The following is a 25002-nucleotide window of genomic DNA, read 5'->3' on the forward strand; positions in this document are numbered from 1 at the left end:
TAGAAACTTTGAAGTACTAAATCCATTCGAAATATATAAAAAAATTTTAGGTTGTGTAATCACTTTAGCAGTTAATTTTTAAATTAATTAGATTTTTTTAAGTATTTGGAATAATTGAAATCATAGAAATTGGTATGAAAATAATTATATAGTGATGTAAAGTTTAAATTACAGAAGTGCTTATATTTTAAAATAGATAGAATAAATTAATTTGAAATCTCCGCTGTAGCCGTACTTGCTCTGTCCTATAAAAAGTCTACCCATTATGAAAAGATTCATTGTACTGAAATGTGTGACATTTAATATTAGATTTTTCTTTACGGAGGGATAGAGGAGGCCTGAGTGGCAGTCACGCAAAATTTCACTCTCAAAATCGCACATGTTCGAGAGAAAAAACCCACAAAGCTGACACTAATTATCAGTGGTCACGCACAGTTGAACGGCACCACTGAACCCGGTACACCAGGCAAGCTGACACATTTTGGTTAGGACTCCACCACACTGCGCCTGCGAGTTGGCACGTAGCGCCGGCACCCCACCCCCCAACCCCACCCGCACCGCCGCCCCGCTTTACTCTACTCAACGACTCAACCGGAGCTCTGCTGCAGCCGCCGCGCGGCCGCGACCGAGAGAAGAAGAAAAAAAAAAAACCACGGTAACAGATAAAGAGAAATGCAGAGTCGCTGAACAGCGGAGCGGCAGCGGCAGTCGGCAGCGGCAGCGGAGAGAAGAGCGCGACAGATCACGGAACCCACCCCCACCCACCCAACCAGCCAGCCCTCGCCTCGCCTCGCCGCGCCGCATGGCCCCGAAGCGGCCGGCCGAGGAGGCCGCGGCGGCGGGATCGGCGTCCGAGGGCTCCGAGGCGGCGGAGGCGGCCCGTGGCCACGGGTCGTCGCCGTCCCCGTCCAAGACCCCGCCGCCAGCGAACCCTAACCCTAAGTTCGGCGCCGGCGCCGGCGTCGCCGCGGCGGCGGCGGCGGCAGCTCCCCACGCCTCGGGTGCCGGATCCGACTCCGGGGCCGCCTCCGACTCCGACGGCGGCGCCTCCAGGAGGGAGGCCGCCTCGCCCAGGGCCGGGAACCCCGGTAGGCCGCGCTCCGTCGAGGTCAATTCCGACTCCGAGAACTCCGCCCTGCCCGTGGCGTCCGACGCCTACGCGGACCCGGCTGCCGGCGCCGACTCCGACGAGGGGAACGCCTCGCCGCCCCCGCCCCCGCGCCCCTCCCGCGCCGAGGCCGCCGCCATCAAGCCCATCAGCTCCCGCCCCATGGACCCGCCCCGCCGCTCCATGGGCGCCTCCGAGTCGCGCGCCAAGCGCCCCCGCACCGCCGCCGTGGCCTCCTCCGCGGACCACTCGAAGCGGCCGTCGCGGGTCTGGAGCCAAGCTGACGAACTTGTCATCCTGCGCGGCCTCATCACGTACCGTGCCAAGCGTGGGGTGCTCCCTGGCTCAACGCAAGACATTGACAAGCTCCACAGCTACATCCGTAGCCAGCTCAGTGTCAAGGTATCAATCACACAGCTCAGTGATAAGGTCCGGCGCCTCAAGCAGAAATACCAATTGCTTGCCACTCGTGCCAAGACTGGGAGGGAGGACTTCCCCACTCCACATGACCAGAGTATCTACGAGGTTGCCAAGAAGGTTTGGGGGACAATGAGTATAGCTGGTGATGGAGGAGGAAGTGGGTATGATAATGTTGATGCTGGTGAGAGCGAGGACGAGCGATATGGCGAAGAGAGTGATGATGATATGGAGTGTGGCCGGGATAACCGTCAACGCAAGAATCAGAGGTTGATGCCAGTTACTATGGCAAATGGCAATGGGACTGGAATGGGTGCCGTGAATGCCAATGTGAGAGGCAGGAGTGATTTTGAGAAAGGGAAGGATGTATATCCCTACCTGTGGGAAACTGTTGAGGAGCTGTCTAGCCAGCATCCAAGTGGAGCAGTGTTCAAGAAGGCGTTTGAGTTGCTTGAAGGATCGAAAGCACAGGTGATGGAGGAAAAGCTGCGAAAGTTCAGGTTGACAGAGATGAGACAGCAATTGCGTCGGATGGACCTGATGAAGGATACACTGAGTATGGTACTTGATGCTCTGGAGATGGCTGACTGAGTCCATGGGTGATATTTGGTGAGTAGTGCATTATTAAAAGGGGCGCAATTAGTGTCTTTTTTGTTTCTAGATAGAATCTCTGTGGTTAGTTAATTACTTTTATGGACAAGGTTGCACATGCCTCAGTCAAAAGTTAGGGATAGAACAAGGAAGATATGGTGTTCACCTTGTTATTCTGAATCAATGTATTTTGTGATGCTTAGGTGCTAACTTTGCGTTATATGCTAAACGTTTCTGTTGTTTATATAAATGTGTGCCAATGCATCTTGTTTTGTTCAATCTCTCTTGTGTGCTAATCTTTTCAATCACATCGGCTAACTGAGTTATGATGTTATGCATATGCATATGTTTGGTTCATGCTGGCATGGCAGCACCTCAGAATTTAGGTAAATAGCATATGTTCATATGGAAAGGTGATATGTTAAGTGTGTTTTTCTTAATTATGGTTAAAATATGATTACCTTCTCATTTGGTTTCTCAATCATAGCAGTAAATTGGAACAACATGTTATGCAACCAAGATCAGATGTTAACACAGCATCTGTGAGACTGACAACATTTAGTTAAATAACATATTTTGTTTTCTTAAATACAACTAAATGCATTTACCTTTTTGTTATGTCTCTTTATTCAACTTTTGACTTACATTAATGGCAAAACCACTATTTGACTTGGTACTGATTTTGTAGTAGAAATTGAGATTTTAATAGTAGCAATTGAGAGGTACCCAACAAATCAGAAGGATGGTCAACTGTATCCTGTGTCTTTAGTTCATAATAAAAATTAGGTGTGTGCTTTATGAAAACATTATAGTGATTCATACACATGGTTTTGAGGGTGAGATGATTTACCAAATTTGATGTCTCTGTCATCTAAATGTATGATTTGAGTGATGAAGAGAATATATATCTCCATGAGAGTGACAATCATTTTAAGTTAGCCTTGGAAAGAAACCTATGTTTGATCTTTATGCAATGAACATGTCACTTATCCAGAGTCCAGACCAATAGTTTCCTGGATTGTTGATTGTCAAGTTGTTCCATTTGGTTCCAGTGAAAGTATGACATGTGCCCAACGGCCCTTAATGTGTAGATATTTGCTTTTGTGTGTTGATGTCCTTATGCAGTGGATATTATGATATATATGACCTTATTACATCATCCTTATGCTATAAGGCTATATCATTGATGTTGCATGTGCGTACCCTTGAATATCTGAATCGTTTTTGAGCTCTCTGTTTCTTTTTTAAATCACTTCTTTTCAACTAGAACTCCTTTTGCATGCAACATTCAGCAGATGAGCAGATCGCGACGTGACTCTGTGACTTGGGTGCATGACTCTTGTGCTTTCTTGTTTGCTCGAGTTCATATCCTTCAACTTAGTTTCGCTATATTGACTTCTGTGTTTGATGCTTACTCCAAGCTTGCAATTACAATTTGTGCCCATTGCACAGTCACAGGCTCACAGCCCACACAACGATCCAGATAGTGGTCCGAACGTGACTGTCTAGAGATTCAACGAAACAGGATATTGGATCGCAGGAATGAATTTTTATAAATAGTATTCCCTCTGTTTCAATGTTTCATAATGTAAAACATTTTAGCTGTCTAGATTCATTTATATATTAATGCATATTGTTTAGATATATGTCTTGATTTATTAACGTCCATATAAATCTAGGTAATGCTAAAAAGTTTTGAATGAAGACGGTAACAGTTTATTTCCTTTAAAATTCCTCATTTTCAACGGAGGCATTGTCGTTTACATGAGCTGGTGCGTTGAAATTCACAAGTACAAATCGCATGTAGAACCATCTGAACGAACTAATTGTACAACATGCCTGTAGAACCATCTGATCGAACCAATTCGGATCGGAACGCAGATATTTCGTGCTAATCTAAACCATCTTGATAAATTCATCGGGTAGACGCCTCAAATAGTATGTGACGCTTATTATGCCAGTGGAAATCGTCCCAAATTCAAGGAGATTCAGTGTGTACATTCAATATTAGTACTACATCCATTTGTCACGCGACATTTGACAAGAAACATTATGCACATTCTGGAGGTAGGAATAAAAGATATGGGGAGGCAATTGAACTTGCATTTCCGAAGAAAATGTAATGTCACACAGTGCAAAAGGGATGCACAAGAACAATGCATCACAGAACACAAAAGGGGGCTAAAATGAAGTATCAACAACACCCTTCAACGCCATTACACCAACAGTTTGGTCAGGATTCATAATAGCATAGGATAGATTCTGTTTCTTCTGAAGATGGCGATAAATATCCCCTCAGAACAGAAAACGTCAGGTCACACATGATGGATCAGCAGGGCTCAAATCACTGATTCATTGCGAGAACAGCATAAGATATTCTCACATTTCAGCGAGGTTGAGAGATCATGGATCAGCTAAGTTCATTTCATTGATTTGCATAGCACCATGATCACCTTCATTCCAAAAGGATGCCAGCAATTCCTCAAACTGCAACATAGCATACAAAACCCTTCGCACCATTGGTGAACTCGTTGCACAGATCCTATCTTGCAGTGAACTCCGGAATAAAAGCCGCCTCCATCTGTAAGTATGTACAGGGTCCACAGAACGAGGCTTCACAGAAGGATGCTTCTTTCTTACATGCTTGCAAAGCTCCCCGTAGCTACCCATGTATGAGCAACCATCTTGCATACAGCACCTCTTGTTTTGGTTCAACTGTTCCCGAGCAGGTTCAACCAATGTATATCCCTTAACCTCGCCACGACAAAGAGGGCATCTAAGCTCTATGGAGCCTAGGTCCTCACAGTCTTTTGAGCTACTGTGCGAATCTATAAGCTGATCAAGACAGTTTGAGTGGTGGAAATTTGTTGCACATATATATGGACGGCAACCTTTATCATGAGATGAACAGAGTAGAAGGACAGCATTGTGTGGGCATTCCAAGCAAACTGGGCAGATTGCATCTTTCCATGCATATTTCTCTGTTGCTTGCAACGCTGACTCCTGATTAGCAACTCTCTTGAAATTGCATTGGCTGAAGGGTCTCTGACAATGTGATCTGAGCTGACGAGATGAATCTCTCTTGCTCCTTGTAATTTTAGTCATCTTGGTAAAAGCTGCAGGATGCATAGATTCAGAATATAAGGTTTCAAGTCTGTCCAAAGATAATTCATAGTTTCATACTGTCCACATCACAAAATAAAAAAAAAGGGAGGATCCTGGCTAGATCAACTAATAATGCGCTTTCACTAGCAATGAAGAAAAGGTGTGAACTTAGTTAAACTGTTCCAGTAAAGGTCAATGGACCCAGGGGTGTGAAATCACTCCCATCTGATATTCTGAAACAATGATGATATAGAGATTTCAAGTTTTCCTTAGGTTTCTAGGGAAAAGATTTCAAAAATGTTACTTAGAAAAGTTCCTTGTTAACTCTCCTTAGAAATGGACTATAAACTTTGCTCAATGGTCAAAGATGTAAGGTATAGCTCAACAACAGAATATTATGGCCAAACCATATGTTTGATGCCAACCACTTCTCCTGTTTCATCCTGATTTGTTAAGTGTGGGCAGCTATGCATTCTGCTTCTAGCTTCTCATCACATATATCATGTGTTCAGTTTTCATTCCTTAATTCGCTCAAAGTTGGAATAATTAAGAAAGTTCGACCAATATATAGATATGTCTGACAACAAATTCTATGGGAACAAGTTGATGCTAAGATGATATCAGACCAAACAGAAAATTGAACATAATCGCAGAGATGTTGATGTCAGAGGTACATGATCTTTTTTTCACCGGATAAATTGCAAAAGATAAATCCAGATGATCCTAGTATCCAAGAAAATGTATCAGCCTTGATGGTCGTCATTGCACTGCAAATGAGTGACATTTCAACTGCCAAAATGTGAGACCAATTATAAGATGCGCGGCAAACCGCTCCCATTGAGGGACTATCGGAACGTTCAAAAAATCATATGATGCACAGAAAAAACTGGTCCAAAGTAATGAAGTTGCCAGCAACCAGAACTCATATAACACTTTGGCAGTTGAAAATTGAAATGCATGAGGTCTAAAATTCCCCAAATTTAACATCTCCACACTAAGTCACTAAAATGGAGCATGATCTAAAACAGTGTTGGTAAAGGGAACGTCGCGGGGTAAAATTTGGGCATGCTATTGGACATAAGGGGAACAACCGATTCCAAAACCTGAACTTGAGGAGACTACCCCCCAGATACGCACCTCCACCTCCAGGAAGCACCAACCGCACAGTTCCAGATCAAGGAATCCAATCAAGAACTACACGCAAAACAAACAATCCACTCAAAGCAAACCCGCGCGCCAGCCCGGTATTTTTTGAAACGCGGCGGCGGGATATTACCAGGCTCGAAACGGCGGATTCGAACAGGAGAGATCGAGAGAGACTCACCACCGGAACCCCCGTTTCCGAGGGGTCGGCGCACGGGCGGCTGTGTGGCGGCGGCCGGAGCGAAGCGGCGGCGCCGTCGTCGTCGTCGTCGGCCGGGGAGATGAGAGGCCGCGCCCCCCTCGAGGTTGCTGGGGTTTAGGGCGCGCGCGGCGGTGGCGTTTTTGAGGAGCCCCCCCTCTCGTCTCCCCCCCACGCTGCCGAGTCGCCGGACGTGTGGCCTGGTTGGGTTGGGGTGGTGGTGGGTGGTTCGCTCTGCCACGTGGGCAACGACGTGGGCCGGCGAAAGCCCAGGAGATATTGATGGGCCGAGGCCCAGCACACAACCGCCAAGGTATGGCCTTAACCGTCAATAGTTTGTTTGATGTTTTCTTTTACTGTCTAAATCGATTAGAACACGTGTATAAATGTTTTATTTATAAATTATTTGTTATTTATAAATATATCATACTCCATAAATGATCACCCTGTCTGTCTTCGTAAGTTCATACTCCCTCCATATTTTTTTATATGGCTTGGCTTTTGAATTTACATTTGATCGTTTGTCTTATTCAAAATTTATATCTAAATATGTAAACTTCTTAAAGTTACTATAATAATAAATTATATTACAACAAAATAATTAATAATTATATTTTTTTGAATAAGATGAATTGTCAAACGTGGACTAAGTCAACGATGTCCTATGAGAAAAAAATTATGGACGGAGTATTTGGATTGTGTAGTGCCTAGGCGAGGCAAAGGGGCGTGGTACCGCCGCGTATGTGTGTCGTTGGCCCGCGAAGATGGGATCAGGTGATGTAGCTGTACGAATCTAGAGCGATCTGGGCCTTCCAAAAATATTGAGATTTTGGGTAGTTCAGGTGACAAAAAACCAGTCAGCCTCTATTTTTTTTGGAGCTCCTTTTCCTTTTTTCGAAGGGTTAATTAGATCCATATCATTACAAATATAAGTTTAGAAATATGTCATTACAATTCAACTAATTATAAATATGTCATTATAATTCTCTCTTAGAAACATGTTATTTTATACTCCCTGAGAGCAATTGGCCCCACATACTGACAAAATATTTTTTTCTATTCACCTAAAATGCCCCAGCCATCTCTTTCTTCGCCTCCTTGCAAACGGAGGAAGGATGAGATCACCCCCCCCCCCCCCCTCCCAACTGCGCGGATGCCGTCCTGCTTGGACGCGCCGTATATTTAAAAACCTCCTAGTAGACTTCTGCGTACGTATAGCAGATTTTTGCCGTAATTTTTCCACATAAACAGCAGCAAGTGCTGCCGCCCCTGCTGCTTCGTTTTACGTTGGTTCTCCTCCGGACATGTGCATGCTGCTTGCTTGCTGTAGATGGCGATGACCTGGTACACAAAAAAGAACAGAATTGACCTCACTTGGAAAAAGTCTTATTCATCCCATGAACTATCGGTCTACTTAACCCGCTAATGTATGAAACTAGATATTTCACACCCTGAAATACAAAAATTAGATCAAATAATCCCTGAAGCGGTTTTGTAGATGGTTTTGCCATGTAGATGTTGATGTGATAGCGTTAATGCTTATACGGTATAAAGATTGACCCACTAAACCTAAGTTGAACAATTCTAAAAATTACACATTATCACTAATGTTTATCATTCTCAAGCCAGTTCACTTATAAAAAAATACTAAACTGCACAATATCACATATCACTGCCCCCTTCATACTCCACATGGCCAAAACAAGCACCATGTCATCATGTACTCAGTAAAACCAACTATAAATCCACTCTATGGGCGTATTTGAACTGGTTACGTATTTCAAGGGGTGAAATATTTAGTTTCATACATTAGTGGGTTGAATAGACCAACTCTGATAGTTCATATGGATACTAATATATATAAACAATATACATTGATATAAATAATCTAGATATATCCAAATCATCTTATATAATATAAAACAAATGGAGTATGTGTATAGTTATTGCATCGTTCTTGTTACTATTAGCATGTTTTTTTATTCCTCTCTTAGCTTAATTAGTCGAACCCTTCAGCAGTGGAGCCTGCAGGAAGTTTAAACAAATTGACGGAAAAAAATTATTTATTGAAGACTAATTTCTTTTGCATAGTATTATTTCTCAGTTTTACAAGCACGCTTTCCAATCTGCTAAACAGTAGTATATTTTTTTAAAAAATTCTGCTTAGAAGTTCATCATCTCACGTGTCTAGAGTAGATTCTTAATTTCATATTAATTAATAGTTGTCCAAATATTTTTTTATCTTTAGTAAAATACTACGGTCGAATTAGAGCAAGTATAATAGCAGGCTATAAACCAGCTAAGTGCTGATGTGGAAAAGAGAAGGGAGAAGAGAGAGGAGAAGCTGACTATAAGCTTATAGCTGGCTCAGGCAAAAGTACCAAGACAGCATGTGAGACAGACATGTGGGTCCTGTATTAAAAATAAAGAGTTAACATTATATGAATGGGTTATAAGAAGATTACAAGGAATCTTATAGCTAGCTTGTTGGCTATATTATTAGCCATACTCTTAGGTGGTGTTTAGATTGAGAAAAATTTTAGGAGAAGTGTCACGTTAAATGTTTGACCAGATGTCGGAAGGGGTTTCGGACATGAATGAAAAAATGAATTTCACAGCTAGCCTAGAAACCGCGAAACGAGTCTTTTGAGCCTAATTAATCCGTCATTAGCACATATTGGTTACTGTAACACTTATAGCTAATTATGGACTAATTAGGCTCAAAAGATTCGTCTCAAGATTTCTTTCGTAACCATGCAATTAGTTTTTGATTTATCTATATTTAATGTTTTATTTAGATGTGCAAAGATTCGATGTGATGTTTTTAGAAAAAAAATTTAGAAACTAATCAAGGCCTTACTCCAACTATACCCGAACTGTAGTCTTGAATGCATACATGGACAGCTGTGATCTCTCGTTTATCGAGAAATCAGCCTTTGCTGCGTCCCTGTTCCTCTCAATCACTGCCGCATCATGACCCTATAATTGCTGCAACCAATGAGGTTCTATCACATCTTTATTAATACTAAAATATTGGTACCCACCATCACTAATTTTTTGTATTTTTATCTTTTTAGAAGAAAATTAATGGTGGATTATATATAGTAATCGTTCTCACTGACTCTACTTATTATAAAAAACCGTAAAATTAATATATCTATATGTCAATAATAAATATATATAGCAATTAAAATACGACATATATAAAATGCAGGGCAGCAGCTCCATCCATTCACTGACTGGCATGACAGAGCACAAATTACTGCCCCACATGGGCACAGTACCTCTGGACAAAATTAATTTTGCAGATGCTCGTTAATAAATAAAAGAAATAAATATTTTAGTATTTTTAAATTCGAATTACCATGCATGCTAAGCTACAAAATTAGATATCTGATGCCTCAATCTTTTACTAATACTCTTATATCATAAGACTAAGTCTATCTAAATTTATCTATAAATCAATACATATGTTTTATAAACGTAGATCTAATTCCTTTCATATGTCAATATGGAAGCGGAGGTCAAGCTCGGTCGATAAAGACGTTGGCAGCAGATCTCAAGGTCACTTGGGAGCACAAACTTTTGCTAACTAAGCCCGATAGCACATCTATCTTACACAAAATGTTGCTGACTTTTATCTTTTTTTAAAAAAAACTCTCAAACTTTTATCTAAAATGTCGTGGTTTATCAGCAATATGGCCCGCATACTACTTTTAGTAACGAAGTTTAATTTGGCACAGTTGTGACACCGAAATAAGCAAACTCATAATTTTACGAATTTGTAAAAAGAATTCTATAGCTACTCTATTCAAATAGTAATAGCTCCACTCTTTCATGGACCCACATATATTTGTGACAGGTGCTATTACAGAGGTGCCCAAAATCCCACTTATCGGCCACTTATCCGTGACTTAAGTGCAAATGTGCAACTATCTTTTCCCTTTCAACTATGTTTATTTTTCAGCATTATCTTTTAAATCATTGTAAATATATATATATATATATAATTTTTTATTCATAAATTATTTTTTGTTTATAAATGGATTTATTTTCCGTTTATAAATGTACCTTTATCATCAGCCCCAGGCCCAGCCCCAGCCCCAAGGCCCCCACCAGCGACCAGCTCCAGCCTGCACAGCTGCACTGCACACATGACTGTACCACAAGTAATAAAGTCCATTTGCAGCAGCCATCAGTGCAGCTCGTGCCCAATGCATGGTGAGCCTATAGCCCCTCAATAAATGGCAATTCAACACGGTCCATCCCATCCCAGGCAACTGCGGCAACTGCCCTCCTCTCCCTCTTCAAAAACAAACACCAGCGCTATCTAGCTACTGCACTAGTAGCGATCAGTGAGTGGCTCTTGATCTCTTTGCTCTACTACTGTACTAGCCTCTCTTGGCATGTCTTCTTCTAGCTTCCTCCTCCTGCCCCTCGATCTGTCCATGGCGATGAACTCTTAATCAGTTTGATCGATTTGGTAGGTGTTCTTTCGAATGGGCTGAGGCTAGGTTAAGGGGATCGTTGTCTGGTTCAAGGTCTCCACATTATGCGCCATGCTCATGCATGGAGGCTTTCACGATCTGCTTGACATGGAGTGTATTTGCTTGGTGATCTCGGACCAGGCTTCAATCCCTTTAACCAGCATCTGCATGACCTATTTCTCTCTCGATCGAGTGTGGTATACTGGTATGTTGTTATATGTTCTTCTCATGCTCTTGTGTGTTAATAATGTTTCATTTGTTTTTAGCTGTAACTGGAGTACCTTGTGTTTTGTTTTGTCATGCATTGATGCATATGAACAAACGTGTTCGAGAAAAAAATGCATATGAACAAACAAAAGTTTCAGATAACCTATAGATTTATTCATCAAGATTCAAGAAGTCAAGATTTTGATGCCATCTAAAAGAAAAACCATGGCTAGCTAGGGACATAACTCCATACAGCATGCGTGCTAGGCATATGCTGGAAACACATGCTGCAAACTTCTCATTTCTTACTGACAGACTGAATCGAAATAGTTGCACCCTGCAGCTTCATGCACCTCTCAACCCTTTGCATTTCTCCGTTGGCATCAAGTCATCTACTCCAGTTCTTAATTATATATGTTTACAAAAGATGATACTCCCTCCTTCTGAATGTTTGACGCCGTTGATTTTTTTATACAAGTTTAACTATTCGTCTTATTCAAAAAATTTACATAATTATTAATTATTTTTATATTATTTTATTTATTATTAAATATACTTTTATGTATATATATAACTTTATATATTTGATAAAAAAATGAATAAAATGAATAATTAAACATGTATAAAAAAATCAACGCGTCAAACGTTTAAGGAGGGAGGTAGTACAGATTTGCACGGATTTAACTGCTACAGGTGCGTTTCTTTCTCTGAAACTAGCACATATCAACAATTATGCATGCAGATATCTTGGAGATGAAATTATGCATGCATATTGTGAGTGGGAGTAGAGATGTGAGAACTGACACTCAGAAGAAGGGGACATGAACTTAACTGCCGGCGCATTTAATTAAGCAGGGACGGCTGGCTAGCTAGGCTCATTACTTCACTCACGCAGCAGCTGTGAACGACGATGCCATTTACACCCTGAAAGACCACCTGTAGTTGCACCACCTCAAGGCTTCAGATCGATGTCATTCCCTGGCGTTGCTTCTTTCTCTCTGGGATTTATGTTCCATGTGTGTTGTTCTTGCAGAGACTGCAGTAACTGCTGCATACTGACATTGCATATTCAGAAAAAAGAAAAGATCTTCAGAGGTAAGGTAATGCATGCAACGATAATCATGTCCTTGTCTTGATATGTATAATAATTAACATTAGTACGTGAAAATGTAGGAACTTATGATGGTTCAGAAGGATGCATCCTAGCTTAACAAGTACCACTTGAGCTAGTATCCAATGTTCATGTCGCTGATGAAATCAACTGGTGTACAGTACGCAGACTTGGAGCAATCGATGCACAGTTCACGACGTTGACAAGCACATGCGTTGACATCGATCGGTGCTTTGTTGATGTCTGGAAACTCCCAATTTTTTTTTGCAAATACATGAGCAACTTGCCTAGCTAGATATTCAAACCGATTACTACTCCTAATACGTCCTAATTCAACAGCATCACTATCGAACTGCCGAACTGCCGTAGACAGAGTAATTTTATGGTCCAATAAAAAGTAACAAAAATATCTTAAGGTACTGGTATCAAATTATTTTTGACCGTTAGATCTAACAGTGCACATTCTATTCAACTGGATCCAATGGGGGAAAGCGATGTAGTACCTCAAGGTACCGGTCTCGTGAGATACTTTTCGTTGGACCGGAGCAAATCTTTCTAACCGGACCCGCAATTATTGGTGATCGAGTAGAAAGCTTGACTGAATCACTAGAAGTTATCTGCACTTAACATTGACGCGAGAGGCAGCAATTAACTTTTAATATGCTTTCCGGATGACGAGTTTTGCTTCATAAATTTGCACTGTTCTCCATCCCCTCCAAAAATGCGCTCTATCTTTCGACATGTGCCTTTTTTTTTCACCAATGATTCACAAAAATGAGGCGCTGATGTGAACAATTCATTCAACTCTCTCGATCGCTAGCCTGCACAACTTCATGGAAAAACTCTTGCCGGAGCTGACTAGAATAATGCTAGCTTGTCAGCGGCGATCCATGGGCTCGTAGTAACTACTGGTAGTAAGTACACCGGAGATATACATGGCATGCTGCTTGTTGATCCATTCAATCCTAGCTTAGCACCGCCGTTTATAGGATGAAATAAAACGTGCTCCCTCTGTTTTTTTAATTGACACCGTTGACTTTTAATCTATTTTTAACCCTTCGTCTTATTTAAAAAATTTATATAATTATTAATTATTTTGTTATGATTTAATTTATTACTAAAGTAACTTTAAGTATAATTTATAATTTTGTAGTATATTTAGACAAAAAATTTGAATAATATGAATGGTCAAATATAAATTGAAAAGTCAACTACGTTAATTAAAAAATCGGAGGGAGTATATGTTCAGCGATTTTGTTGGTCAATACTTATATTTACACTGTACTCCTTTTAACTTGGATCTGCAATTAATTCTACATCGTCTAGTGCTTGGCGAATGGCCATAGAAGGGATTTGGGCCAGCTCGTGAACTGGGTCCATGCTCAGCGTCAGGATTGTGTCGGGGCGCGATGCGCTACTTTCAAGGCCCAAAACTCTTCGGGCCTCTGCTTATCTTTACGAGTAGGATTAAGTTCAGTTCTGGTCCCTCAGTTGACCGGAGTTTCCAAATCATCCTTAAACCACAGTATCATATCAGAAATCAATGGACCCCGAACTTACAAAACCCATTTAAAATAATCCAACCTTATGCGTTTGGCGTAGTAAGAGTAAGTTAATTTATCTATGGCACGAAAAATATAGTAATAGATTAGTACATGATTAATTAATTATAAATTATTAAAAAATATAAAATAGATTAATATAATTCTTTAACAACTTTCCTATAGAAAATTTTTAAAAAATACACCATATAGTAGTTCGGGAAACGTGCACATAGAAAACAAGGAGGGATAAGTTTACTAAGAGGGCGGCGAACACGGCTAAGTCAACCTTCTACCCATCTTCGCAAATGCGTCCTAAGATCGCAAGATCATCCCTTCGAGTCTTCGACAGTTTGTGCACAAAAACGAGTTGGATAGAGTTGAGCTCATCCGCTCTAGCAGAACCACCGCCGAAACCACACCACACAACCTCCACCTCCATCTCCCTCTCTAGACCACCTCGCTGGCTGCCATCAACAGAAAACCAAAGCTCCTTGACCTCTTCTTCCACCTCCTTGAAGCCACACCAGCTTACCTTGCCGGGATCGTTGTCGCCGACGCTAAGAAGCTAGAAACCCTAGCCTCGACGCCCGCTACCAATTCCCAAAATTCATCACTATCATTGTCCTTCGTTCCAAATTCCCCTTAACAAACTCCACCTTTTGTCTTTTCCGCTCTATTTTCATTGGTGAGAGCACCATCGGAGCTCAGCTCACTGGAACAACCCCGAGGGTCTTTACTACTATCTCCGTTTTATAATATAAGATGTTTGACTTTTTTTATAACGTTTGATCATTTATCTTATTAAAAATTTAGTATAAATATAAAAAAATGATAAGTCGTGTTTAAAGTTCTTTTGATAATATAGTAATTCACAACCAAAATAAATAATATTTTCATAATTTTTTAAATAAGACGAATGATCAAACATTACGAGAAAAAAAAACAAGCATCTTACGGTATGAAACGGATGGAGTAATAAATAATAGCTCATGCTTAAAGAACTTTGCACATTTCCTTGCGCTTTGTTTAGTTTACAGGACTACTGTACCCAAGTCGATTCCCCATAGCCCCATTGCATCGTTTGGAGAATTGGAGTTGTGTGCTTCTCTATTAGGCGCTGCCAGTGCCAGCTCCTCTCGCCCTCTTCATCAAATTTGGGATTCTCCGCAGTCTGTAGGCTGTAGCATACAGACTGCAACAGTGAATGTTTGAATGGTTGTTGATTTCTCAGGAACGGAGTTTCTGGCTCGTGTGATTTCAGAAGGGGAAATTGGTTATTCAGAATCTTAGTGTGTATACAGTGTATAGTGCTGAACCAATACCAACTCTATGTGCTGCGAGCCTGTGAATCGTTGGAAAATGAAAATTTTCTGGATTGAAAGGAGCAAAGATAGGGACTGGCGACGGCCTGATGCAATTTACTCCGTCCATTCCAAAATAAATATTTATAGAATTAATATTGTATATCATCATATGTATATTTCTACATACATGATTCTCATGATTTCAATTACTCTAATTATTATAAAGCCAATCAACTATTTAAAAAGAGAATTTAAAATTAACCACTAATGTAAAAAAAAATCTTTTAGTATCTTCTTAATCTATACTAAACAATATAAAAATACTTATATATTTGATCGAGCTAGTAGACTCGTTTCTGCACACATGGATATCGGTGTTCTAGCCTCTTGGTTGCCAGATCCCAATCAGCAGATTAGCACGCCCTCTTCAGGACAATGGGAAAAAACGAAACCGTACACTGCAAAGATGCCAAGCAACTCCGTTGCTTTCATCAGATCAGATTGAGGCCTTGTTTATGTTTAGTTTCCAAATTTTTTTTCCAAAAACATCACATCAAATTTTTAGACACCTAAATAAAACATTAAACATAGATGAATCAAAAAACTAATTGCATAGTTATAAAAGAAATCTCGAAGCGAATCTTTTGAGCCTAATTAGTTCATAATTAGCCATAAGTGCTACAGTAACCAACATGTACTAATGACGGATTAATTAGGCTCAAAAGATTCGTCTCACGGTTTCCAGGCTAGTCGTGAAATTCGTTTTTTCATTCGTGTCCGAAAACCTCTTCCAACATCCGATTAAACATTTAACGTGATATTTTTTCTAAAAATTTTCTCAATCTAAACAATCCGAAATGAATCAGGATACAAAACAAAACGGAGTCATGGTTCATTCCTTTGTCAGATTACGGCACAGGACAAAATTCGAACGAACCAACACCCGCATATCTGGATCCTCTGTGGTCGCAATCTTGCGGATACTCCTGTAATTAGAGTAGACAGCCATGTAAAACCTCGCACCCGATGCGGCCGTCTAGACGAGTCAGAAAAATGTTTTCACGTACCGGCTTATTGTCAGGATACGGTAACCATATCTGATAGCATGTGGAGCATGAGCCTAATAAACTACTCCATCCAATCTAAAATAATTTTACTTTCTATAATCACACACGTACCAATATAAACTAATCTTTGTATAACTTTTTCCTTTTTCTTTTAGAGGGGTGTTGGTTCATAAGTTAAATCTGATATGGAAAGCCACCATTCCGTTGAAGTGAAACATTTTTATGGTTAGTGTCAAAAGAAAGAATCCAAGCTACTGCAGTTTCGAAGAGTAAAAATTAGGAGAGGTTCAGAATACTGTATTTTGTGTGGGAAAGTGGGAATTATTAATCATATAATTTTTAATTGCTCCATAGCTAGATTTGTTTGGTGCTTGTGCAGAGAGGTTTTCGATTGGCCCGTTACTCCAGGGGACTTAGAGATGATGTTTCATTTAGGCCCAGATGGTTTCTCTTATGGAGTATGCATTGCAATGGTTGTGGGAGCTTTTTGCTGGACTATTTGGCTTACTAGAAACGAGATGATTTTCAGGAAAAAAAATTGTTAATTCTCTTATCTAATAATTTACAGGGGCATCTCTCTTATAATGCAATGGAGCACACTTGTTAAGGAGAGGAGGAGGAAAAAAAGATGATAGATATGAAGGAGAAGATTCTGAATTGTGTTGGACAACTTAGTCAAAGAGTTGAAGTAGGTTAAGGCTGCTGTTTTGATTAGGCGTGTGATGTACATAGCTTGTTAATCTTGAGCGCTCCTTTTGGGTTTTTAAGCTGGAGGTTGTTTTCTTTGTTAAGGTTGTTTGGTCGTCTATGTCTGTTTTTTTGGATGTTCTCAAACACTGTAAGCTGGTATCTCTAGCGGTAAACTTTCTTTGTTTCATAAAAAGCAGGGTTTTAAGTCTTTTCTCTAAAAAATATATAAAATATTAGTTAGAAAAAAATCTTAATTTAAAATTAAAAATAATCATTGAAGTGATGAAAAGAAAAAAATTAAGATCTTTATTTTTTTATGCTAAATAATCTGAAAAAGCTTACATCATATCTTTTCACTTTGTTTATACTTATAAGCCAAAATTTAAACTTCAACTTTAAACTTATTGTTGGTTTTAAGCTTTTTCTTCACCATTTATAGTCTTGGCTTTTACATCACTAAAAATATGTATATAAAAATTTATTTAATTATTTTTTATTTACAAATATATTACTCCTTATTTATCCCAGAGGACGTGGATCTAAGGGGCTAGATCCAAAACCTGCACACTTTCCAATGCCCAGCCGAGGACCCTCTCGAATCTCTGAGGACTTATTCGGATCAAAGTATTTTTGTAGGAAGTTTAGAGGAATACTGTTCAATAGGATTTCTTCCTATCCTATCATTCGGATGCTGTAAATCAGCTGCAAGAAAACTTAAGGAAAGTTTCCTTTGGTGCTTGTTTCATGGAAAATTCACAGGAAATTTTACATCCACTCTGAGCTTTTTTTTTCATTCCTTCGCGGAAGACCGAGGCAAACACAACTAATCAAAGCAAGAAAACAAATCTGCTGGGTGGTCAGTGGCCATTGAAAGGATAAGAACAAAGTCATCACCGTTGTATTAAAGGAAAACAAACAAACTACTGTTTCTTTCCTATCCTTTGATCCGAATGCATTCCAACTCTCTATTCCTATGTTTTCCAATCCTCTGTTTTACACCTCTATTCTTTTCATATTCTCACGTTTTTTCTATCCTACGTTTTTCCTATCTTTTAATCCGAATAAGCCCTGAGTCTCCACACACTTGGGCAGGCTCCAGGTGGAGGAAATACTTTTTAGCGTATGGATAGAAAATCTATCCGTGTACTGCGTGTTTTTTATATTATTTATCTAAATAGTTATAAAGAATATAAAAATATTTACTTGAATTATATCGTTCTATAGACATGCGAATTCAACTTCTGCAAAGTCTCCGCTTCCACTGGCTCGCACTCGCACTCTCGCACACACTCCCGAGTCCCGACCACCGTCGTCGTCGTCATCATGCCACCGCACCGCCCCCTCCTCTCCCTCCTCCTCCTCCTCGCCGCCGCCGTCGCGCCCACGTGGTCCAAGTCGACGCTCGAGTCCTGCTCCTCTTCCACCGCCTGCCCCGCGCAGCTCTCCTACACGCTCTACGCCGACCTCAAGCTCGCCGAGCTGGCCGCGCTCTTCTCCGCCGACCCGCTCGCCATCCTCGCCGCCAACTCCATCGACTTCGCCGTGCCCGACCCCGCCGACCGCATCCTCCCCGCGGGGCTCACGCTCCGCGTCCCCGTCCCTTGCGCCTGCTCCGACGGCATCCGCAGGGTCACCTCCGTCCGCTACGTCTCCCGCCCGGGGGACACGCTCGCCTCCGTCGCCTCCTCCGTCTACGGCGGCCTCACCACCCCGGACTGGATCAGCGACTCGAACGGCATCCTCGACGCCAAGCCCGAAGCCGTCGTCGATGCGGGGACCACGCTGTTCGTGCCGCTCCACTGCGCCTGCTTCGGCGGCGTCGACAATGGCCTGCCCGCGGTGTACCTGACGTACGTGGCCGGGAAGGGGGACACCGTCGCCGCCGTCGCGCAGAGGTACCGGACCACGGCCACCGACCTCATGAGCGTCAACGACATGGCCACCGCCGACCTCGCCGCCGGGGACATCATCGTCGTCCCGCTGCCCGGTGAGTCCTCTCGCTAGCTTCACACCTTCTTCGTCAGTTTCTCGCCTTCTTGGATCTGGTTTTTGGTTTTGTTGCTTTGTGCCGTCGAGATGTACGGTTGGGTAGATTCCATGGTTAACCGACAAATTTGGTTGGTAATAAAAAGATTTACTGCCAAGCAGTAGGGGCACTATACCGACAGTAATGTGATTAGTCTAGCGTGTCTCCTGGGTAATTCAGTGCACTGCCCACTGCTGTGTCTGCACTAGCCACAAGATTTACTACTGTGAGCACAAGATTTACCAACCTGATTCCTGCAAGTTCAAATGAATAGGTGAAACATGCAAGCATGGCAGCAGTCACTCATTTGTCTGCATTGTTTACTTGTTTACCAGTGCCAGTTCAGATGCTCTGATTGTGTATCTTCACGTACCGGCACTGTCAGCTTTAAAAAGGGTCCATGGATGAAAACCTTACCTTTCCACTGCCCCCTTTTCGTTTCCTGTCAATTAGGCTGACAGCAAAAGAAAAGGAACAAGAAAAAGGTGAAGCATGCGGCAGATTGCACGACGCAAATTTTGGTAATTAAGAATGTGCAAAAAGAGCCTTGCACTGCTGGGAGAAAGAAAATCTGACTCGTTTCTCTGTTCTAAATAGCTGAAAGGTCGTAGTGCGCTCCATGTGTGAAGCATTGAAATTCCACAACTTTCATACGTGCACATAGGTAGCACCCCGAAAAGTTGTGCAATTTTACTGTTTCCCATATGGAGGTCGGTAAAAGCTCTGCTCCAAGTTTCTGTATCGAATTTTAGTTTCGATAATTTTTGAAGAAAAGGGACCAAAGGTTCCAATCATCATCATGACCAGATGTTCTGTCAGATCACACAGAAAAGGACAGAATGGTGATCAATTAGTGGACGCTACCCATTAGCTATAGCTAGTTAGTCCTGCATGCTTTTCTAAGATATTCTACCTCCGGCTTATATTAAGTTTATTTTTCAGTTTATAGATAAAATGTTTTGACTCTTTATTTTATTTAAAATTTTTGACGATTAATATTTTTATTGTTACTATATGTAAAAACATATATATTACTTTATGCATAACTAGTTTTTAAAGTTTTTCTACAAATTTTTCAAATAAGACAAATGGTCAAATTTTTGGACGCACGAATCAAAAATAAAGTTATTATGGGACGGAGTTAGTAGTGATCCCTAATAAATGAGGAATGAGAATAGGTGGAAAGGTATATGAGAATAAAATAAGAAAGAATTTTAAATGAGAAGTGAGAGAAGATAAGTAGTAATATGAATAATGTAAGAAATGCTTATGTTGTGGGACAAGATTCAAATTTAAAATGTTTATATTTTGGAACGAAGGTAGTATGTTTTTAGATGTTAGTTAGTCATAATAAATGATTGGTCTATTTCAAAATAAACACCAACGAAATATGTCTACATTATTTCTCTTGAGAAGTCCAATAAGTTCTTGAAACTTTTTTTTCCAATGTTCTTTTTGATCAACTACTCTTAAATTGTCTTAATTTTCTATACAAGGCTCCTAACAAGTTCTCTAGGGTTTAACTCTAACCTCAGTATCTCACACTCTATTTATAGTCTAAATGGCTAGAAAACTCTTCTTAAAAAATACCCTAAATACTCATAGGGTAAAACCCTATCCTAGGAAAAGTTTTATCCTTTGGATTGGATCAAACTGCATGAGATTTAGCCAAATCAGCAAGCCACATATGGCCATAGAGATCAACTTCAGCTACACAAGATCCATTCTAGGGGCCATGTGTCATGCCCCAATTAGCTCAGGTGGTGTGGCGACCGTTGGTAGTGGATCCTCTATGGCTGAAGTTGATCTCTATGGTTGTCTGTGTGGCTTACTGATTTGGCTAAATCTTGTGTACTCAAATCATATCCAAAAGTTGAAACTTCTTGAATTAGGGTTTCTCTCCAAGGGTGTTTAGGAGATTTTCCTGCCATTTGGGCCATAAATAGAGGGGTGAGACACTAGAGTTTGTGTCAAACCCTTAGGCCGCGTTCGTTGCCCCCTCTAAGTTAACTTATCCCCTCGTTTTCTGCGCGCACGCTTTTGAACTGCTAAACGGTATATTTTTGCAAAAAAAATTCTATAGAAAAGTTATTTTAAAAAATCATATTAATTTATTTTATATTTTTAATAATTAATAATTAATTAATCATGTACTAATCTATTACTACGTTTTCGGTGCCGGGGTAAGATAACTTACCCCTTCTCAAACGAACATGGCCTTAGATAACTTGTTAGGAACCTTATCAAAAAATTAAGAAAGTTTGAGAGATAGTTGGATAGTGATTTGACATGATGTTGGAAGGAGAGTGCTAAGAACTACTTTTGATTTCAATTAATGAATAGTGCTTATTTTGAATTCATCCATATCAATTTAAATTCAGCATTTTACTTTCTGCACTTCATTTTTTTTGTATTGACCCCTTCTTCTAAATGCTCGTGGTGTAAGTTTCTCCTCTACCTTCACTTTTTTTGGGTTTTTGATTGCCTTGTGATGAAAAGGGATTCAACCTCTATATTGCCTTGGAGCAAAAAACCGAGGCTCTTGCAGGTTGTTATAGGCATTGATGAGAAGCAACAAGGCAAAAAAAAAAAAACCCTTATCCTAGAGATAACCATGATTCACTAATATAAAATCTAGCTTCAAAATAAGTAAGATTTTGATACTCGAATCAAGGGAATTTTTGCAGGTATTTTGTGGGTCTAAAGTGAATCAAGCTATATTCACCCCATTAATAGTGTGTATTGGTCATTCAATTGGTACTAAAGCCTAGTTAAATTTGTTCTAATCTACTCGTGGCAATAATACACACTATAGAGAGATACTATGCAAAACCGCATGTTTATTGGAAAGCTCCCTTAGGGCATAAGTTGTGGAAAAAGGGTGACAACACCTTACACGGTTACACTTTACCAGATGATGTGGCCATCACCAATGCAAATCTTGAGGAAGTTAATGCTAACTTCAGTGTAAGATAATTACTGATTGCTGGTTTGGGACCAAGTGAATTTAATTGTGTGCAACAACTTATGTCCCTCATGAAAATTGGACAATCTTGTGCAACTTCTATGAAGATACTATGAGAGAGTAGCAGAAGTTTTAGATGCACACTAGAACTCCATTGATGATTATTTCAAGCGTTTTGACAAGATTGTTTATGATTTGAGATCAATTGGTAAAACACACATAGACAGTGAGAAAGCCCACAATCTGTTGAATTGCCCTGATCGTAGAGTTTGGTAAATCAAAACTACATTTATCATAGAGAGTGTGCCTTTGAGTAACTTTATTGTAGATAAGTTTTACTTAAAGTTGAAATCCCATGAGATGAACATTCTTCAACATAAAGGTCTCAAGAAATCTTGGATTTGGTAGCTTATCCTTCTTCTAGCACTTTTGCTTCCCACTCAGCTCTAGTGTGTGATGGTTTTTCACTAGTCGCTCTACACATGATTATTATGGAGCAACTAAAAAAGATACCTAAACATGATATAGATCTATTCACTCAAAAGTTTTCTTAGGCTTACAAAAATGTGAGATACAAGAAGAATGGTAGGTCTAGCCACTCTATCATTTGGTTTAAGCGTGGAGAGCCGAATGAGATGCGAGCGCACTGTCTCAAGCTTGACAAGAAAGAGAAAAATACATTAAGGAGAGTCAAGGGATAAGGAAGAACAAATAAGGATGTTATGAAATAGACGATCCAAAAGGTGTTTGCTGCTTTGGAGGTGGTGAACCTGAGCGATGTTGACTCTGAGAGCGAGGACGATCATGCGGCCGTAAAAAATAAGGATAAGGAGATCTTTCCTCGACATGTGTTGTCTCACCCACAATGATTTCACCAACATGTGCTAGATATACTTGAGGATAAGGATGGCTCTATGCAGCATCCTAAAGTGCGCCCGGATGATTCTCTCACATTAGATGAATCTATTTTGAGTGATGATTCTTGCTTTGATGTTGATTCGTTTGGTGATGATGTGAGTAGAGATAGATTGACTCATCTCATAATCATTATTAGTAAGAAGTATATGTTTTCCATGTTTAAAATTGAGAAATTAATTTTTTTTACGGATAGAAATTAAAATTTAAAAACGAGGGACTAGAGGTAGTAAGGCTCACAGATAGCATCATAGAGGTAGCCCAAAACCTATATAGTCTTCAGTTTTCAGCTTCTTTTATCTAAGAGTAAGTATAATAGCAGGCTATAAGCTGGCTAAATGCTTATGTGAAGGAGAGAGGGGATGAGAGAGAGTGTAAGCAGGCTGTAAGCTTGTAGCCAGCTCAGACACAAGAACCAAGAAACTCTGTGAGAGTGACATGCAGGTCCTGTATTAATAATAAAAAGCTAACTAGTATATGGATGGATGGGCTAAGAGCTGGCTATAGATAGTCTTATAGCCAGCTTGTTGGCTATATTATTAGCCTTGCTCTAACATGGATGATGATTTTATTTCTGTAACATGCAGCGTGCAGATCATCATTCCCAGCGTTCACGGCAGACTACGGCCTGGCCGTGGCGAACGGGACCTACGCTGTTACTGCCAACCGGTGTGTCCAGTGCAGCTGTGGTCCGGGCAACCTGGAGTAGGCACCTGTTTCTTTCACCTTGAATCTGCTCCAGATCTTACACAAAACGATCGGTCTGAAGAATTCCGCCCCTGTTTCTGACGCTGCTCCGTGTTTGTTGCAGCTTGTTCTGCGTGCCGGCGCCGCTCGCGGACTCGACGTGCTCCAGCATGCAGTGCGCCAACAGCAGCATGATGCTCGGCAACTTCACCCTCCTGATGACCAGCTCCGGCTGCAGCGTCACGTCCTGCAGCTACGGCGGATTCGTGAACGGCACAATTCTCACCACGTAATTGTTCATTTCCTGCACCCAAATCCATCTGGCTCTTACACTTCAGAAACAAGAAACAGTTTTTTGCCTCACATTGGTACTCTCTCGTGTGCATCTCAGGTTAACCACGGCGCTTAAGCCTCAATGCCCAGGTATATATACAACTATTCTGAATTCTCAGCTCATCATTTGTGCCATAAAAATCGAAACTTTAAGCCGTTCTTGCGTGCAGCCCCACATCAGTATCCTCCGCTGATTCCGCCGCCGACGTCGTCCTTCTTCGAGACGTACCTCGGCCCGTCACCGACGCCAATGGCATCCGAAGGAGGCGTCGATCCGATGATGGTTGGCATGGCTCCAACAAGCACCCCGTCGGCGAGCTCCGGCCCTCCTCCGGCGGCCCGGTACGTCGTCGGCGACGCTCTTGGAGCGCTAGCTCTCTGCCTCGTCGCCAACCTGCTGTGGTAACAGAGCAAACTCTCGGTTGATACGTACTCCATTTTTTGTACATAAGGTGCTCTCGGTTGTGTCGCGCCGAAATTGTTTTTGCGTTCATTCGATTTGTCTGTCATCCACTCCTGTAAAGTCGCAAACACAAGCGCAGATTTCTCCTGTGCAGTTGTATTGTTCCTGATCTTGTTATGAGTTGCGAGTAATATGGTTTCTTTGGCCGTGTTGTTTTGAGAGAGGCAAGTAAACTTACCCTGGCATAGAAAATGTAGTAATAAATTAGTAAATTATTAATTAATTATTAATTATTAAAAAATATAAAATGGATTAATATGATTTTTAAAATAAATTTTTTATAGAAATTTTTTATAAAAAATATACTGTTTAGCAGTTTCGGAAAACGTGTGCACTGAAAACGAGAGGTAAGTTAACTTAGCAGGGGCAAACGAGCACGGCCTTTGTGAGGGCTGAAGAAGGCTGAAATGTGAACAGTTTGAAAGTACCATCTGACAGCCCAATTAGCATGGAGGCCTTTCAGCGCATAGCAGGCCAAGGGTAGCCTGCACATTTGGAATCCGAACATGACTATAGCTTGGCCTGCACAGCTGCACTATGGAGTCGGAACAATGAACACTCTCCTGCATCAGCAGCAGACGTGACGGATTCAGCGTGGGGGCTCCAATCCCCTACACGCTAATTCCCCGTGAAATATGGA

The 25002-nt window shown here is 41.0% G+C and overlaps 3 protein-coding genes and 1 long non-coding RNA gene across 7 annotated transcripts; 3 read left to right on the forward strand and 1 right to left on the reverse strand.

Annotated features, from left to right (window-relative positions):
- Positions 1-578: 578 nt before the first annotated feature.
- Positions 579-2360, forward strand: LOC102704642 (STOREKEEPER protein-like). Its single transcript, XM_006661238.3, has one exon. The coding sequence runs from the start codon at positions 803-805 to the stop codon at positions 2114-2116; it is 1314 nt and encodes a 437-aa protein (XP_006661301.3). The 5' UTR covers positions 579-802; the 3' UTR covers positions 2117-2360.
- A 1839-nt stretch (positions 2361-4199) lies between these two features.
- Positions 4200-6744, reverse strand: LOC102706780. 3 transcript variants are annotated; one of them, XM_006660615.3, is made up of 2 exons: positions 6546-6744; positions 4200-5232 (listed from the first exon to the last, which is right to left on the reverse strand). In XM_006660615.3, the coding sequence occupies exon 2, from the start codon at positions 5219-5221 to the stop codon at positions 4520-4522; it is 702 nt and encodes a 233-aa protein (XP_006660678.1). In that variant the 5' UTR covers positions 5222-5232; positions 6546-6744; the 3' UTR covers positions 4200-4519. The 3 variants fall into 3 exon arrangements, 2 of the variants coding, with proteins under 2 accessions (XP_006660678.1, XP_015696534.1); XM_015841048.2 differs by lacking the exon at positions 6546-6744 and adding an exon at positions 6359-6390; XR_005812411.1 differs by lacking the exon at positions 4200-5232 and adding an exon at positions 5823-6010.
- A 4097-nt stretch (positions 6745-10841) lies between these two features.
- On the forward strand, positions 10842-12929 carry LOC107304947. 2 transcript variants are annotated; one of them, XR_001551012.2, is made up of 4 exons: positions 10842-10918; positions 11051-11255; positions 12000-12357; positions 12431-12929. It is a non-coding gene; the product is annotated as an uncharacterized LOC107304947 (long non-coding RNA). The 2 variants fall into 2 exon arrangements; XR_005812480.1 differs by having other exon boundaries at positions 10875-11255.
- Positions 12930-18232: 5303 nt separating this feature from the next.
- On the forward strand, positions 18233-24526 carry LOC102707058 (lysM domain-containing GPI-anchored protein LYP4). The gene is made up of 5 exons (XM_006660616.3): positions 18233-18960; positions 23467-23584; positions 23691-23855; positions 23958-23989; positions 24070-24526. The coding sequence occupies exons 1-5, from the start codon at positions 18297-18299 to the stop codon at positions 24303-24305; spliced, it is 1215 nt and encodes a 404-aa protein (XP_006660679.1). The 5' UTR covers positions 18233-18296; the 3' UTR covers positions 24306-24526.
- Positions 24527-25002: the final 476 nt, after the last annotated feature.

This window comes from Oryza brachyantha, chromosome 9, assembly GCF_000231095.2.
Source record: "Oryza brachyantha chromosome 9, ObraRS2, whole genome shotgun sequence".
Lineage (NCBI taxonomy): Eukaryota > Viridiplantae > Streptophyta > Magnoliopsida > Poales > Poaceae > Oryza > Oryza brachyantha.

What these genes read in the sequence shown, in the direction of transcription:
- LOC102704642 (XM_006661238.3), top strand. Translation starts at nt 803, where the DNA reads ATGGCCCCGAAGCGGCCGGCCGAGGAGGCCGCGGCGGCGGGATCGGCG.
- LOC102706780 (XM_006660615.3), bottom strand. Translation starts at nt 5,221, where the DNA reads ATGACTAAAATTACAAGGAGCAAGAGAGATTCATCTCGTCAGCTCAGA.
- LOC102707058 (XM_006660616.3), top strand. Translation starts at nt 18,297, where the DNA reads ATGCCACCGCACCGCCCCCTCCTCTCCCTCCTCCTCCTCCTCGCCGCC. An exon ending in CATCGTCGTCCCGCTGCCCG is followed by an intron (nt 18,961 to 23,466) that starts GTGAGTCCTCTC and finishes TGTAACATGCAG; the next exon opens with CGTGCAGATCATCATTCCCA. An exon ending in TGTGGTCCGGGCAACCTGGA is followed by an intron (nt 23,585 to 23,690) that starts GTAGGCACCTGT and finishes TGTTTGTTGCAG; the next exon opens with CTTGTTCTGCGTGCCGGCGC.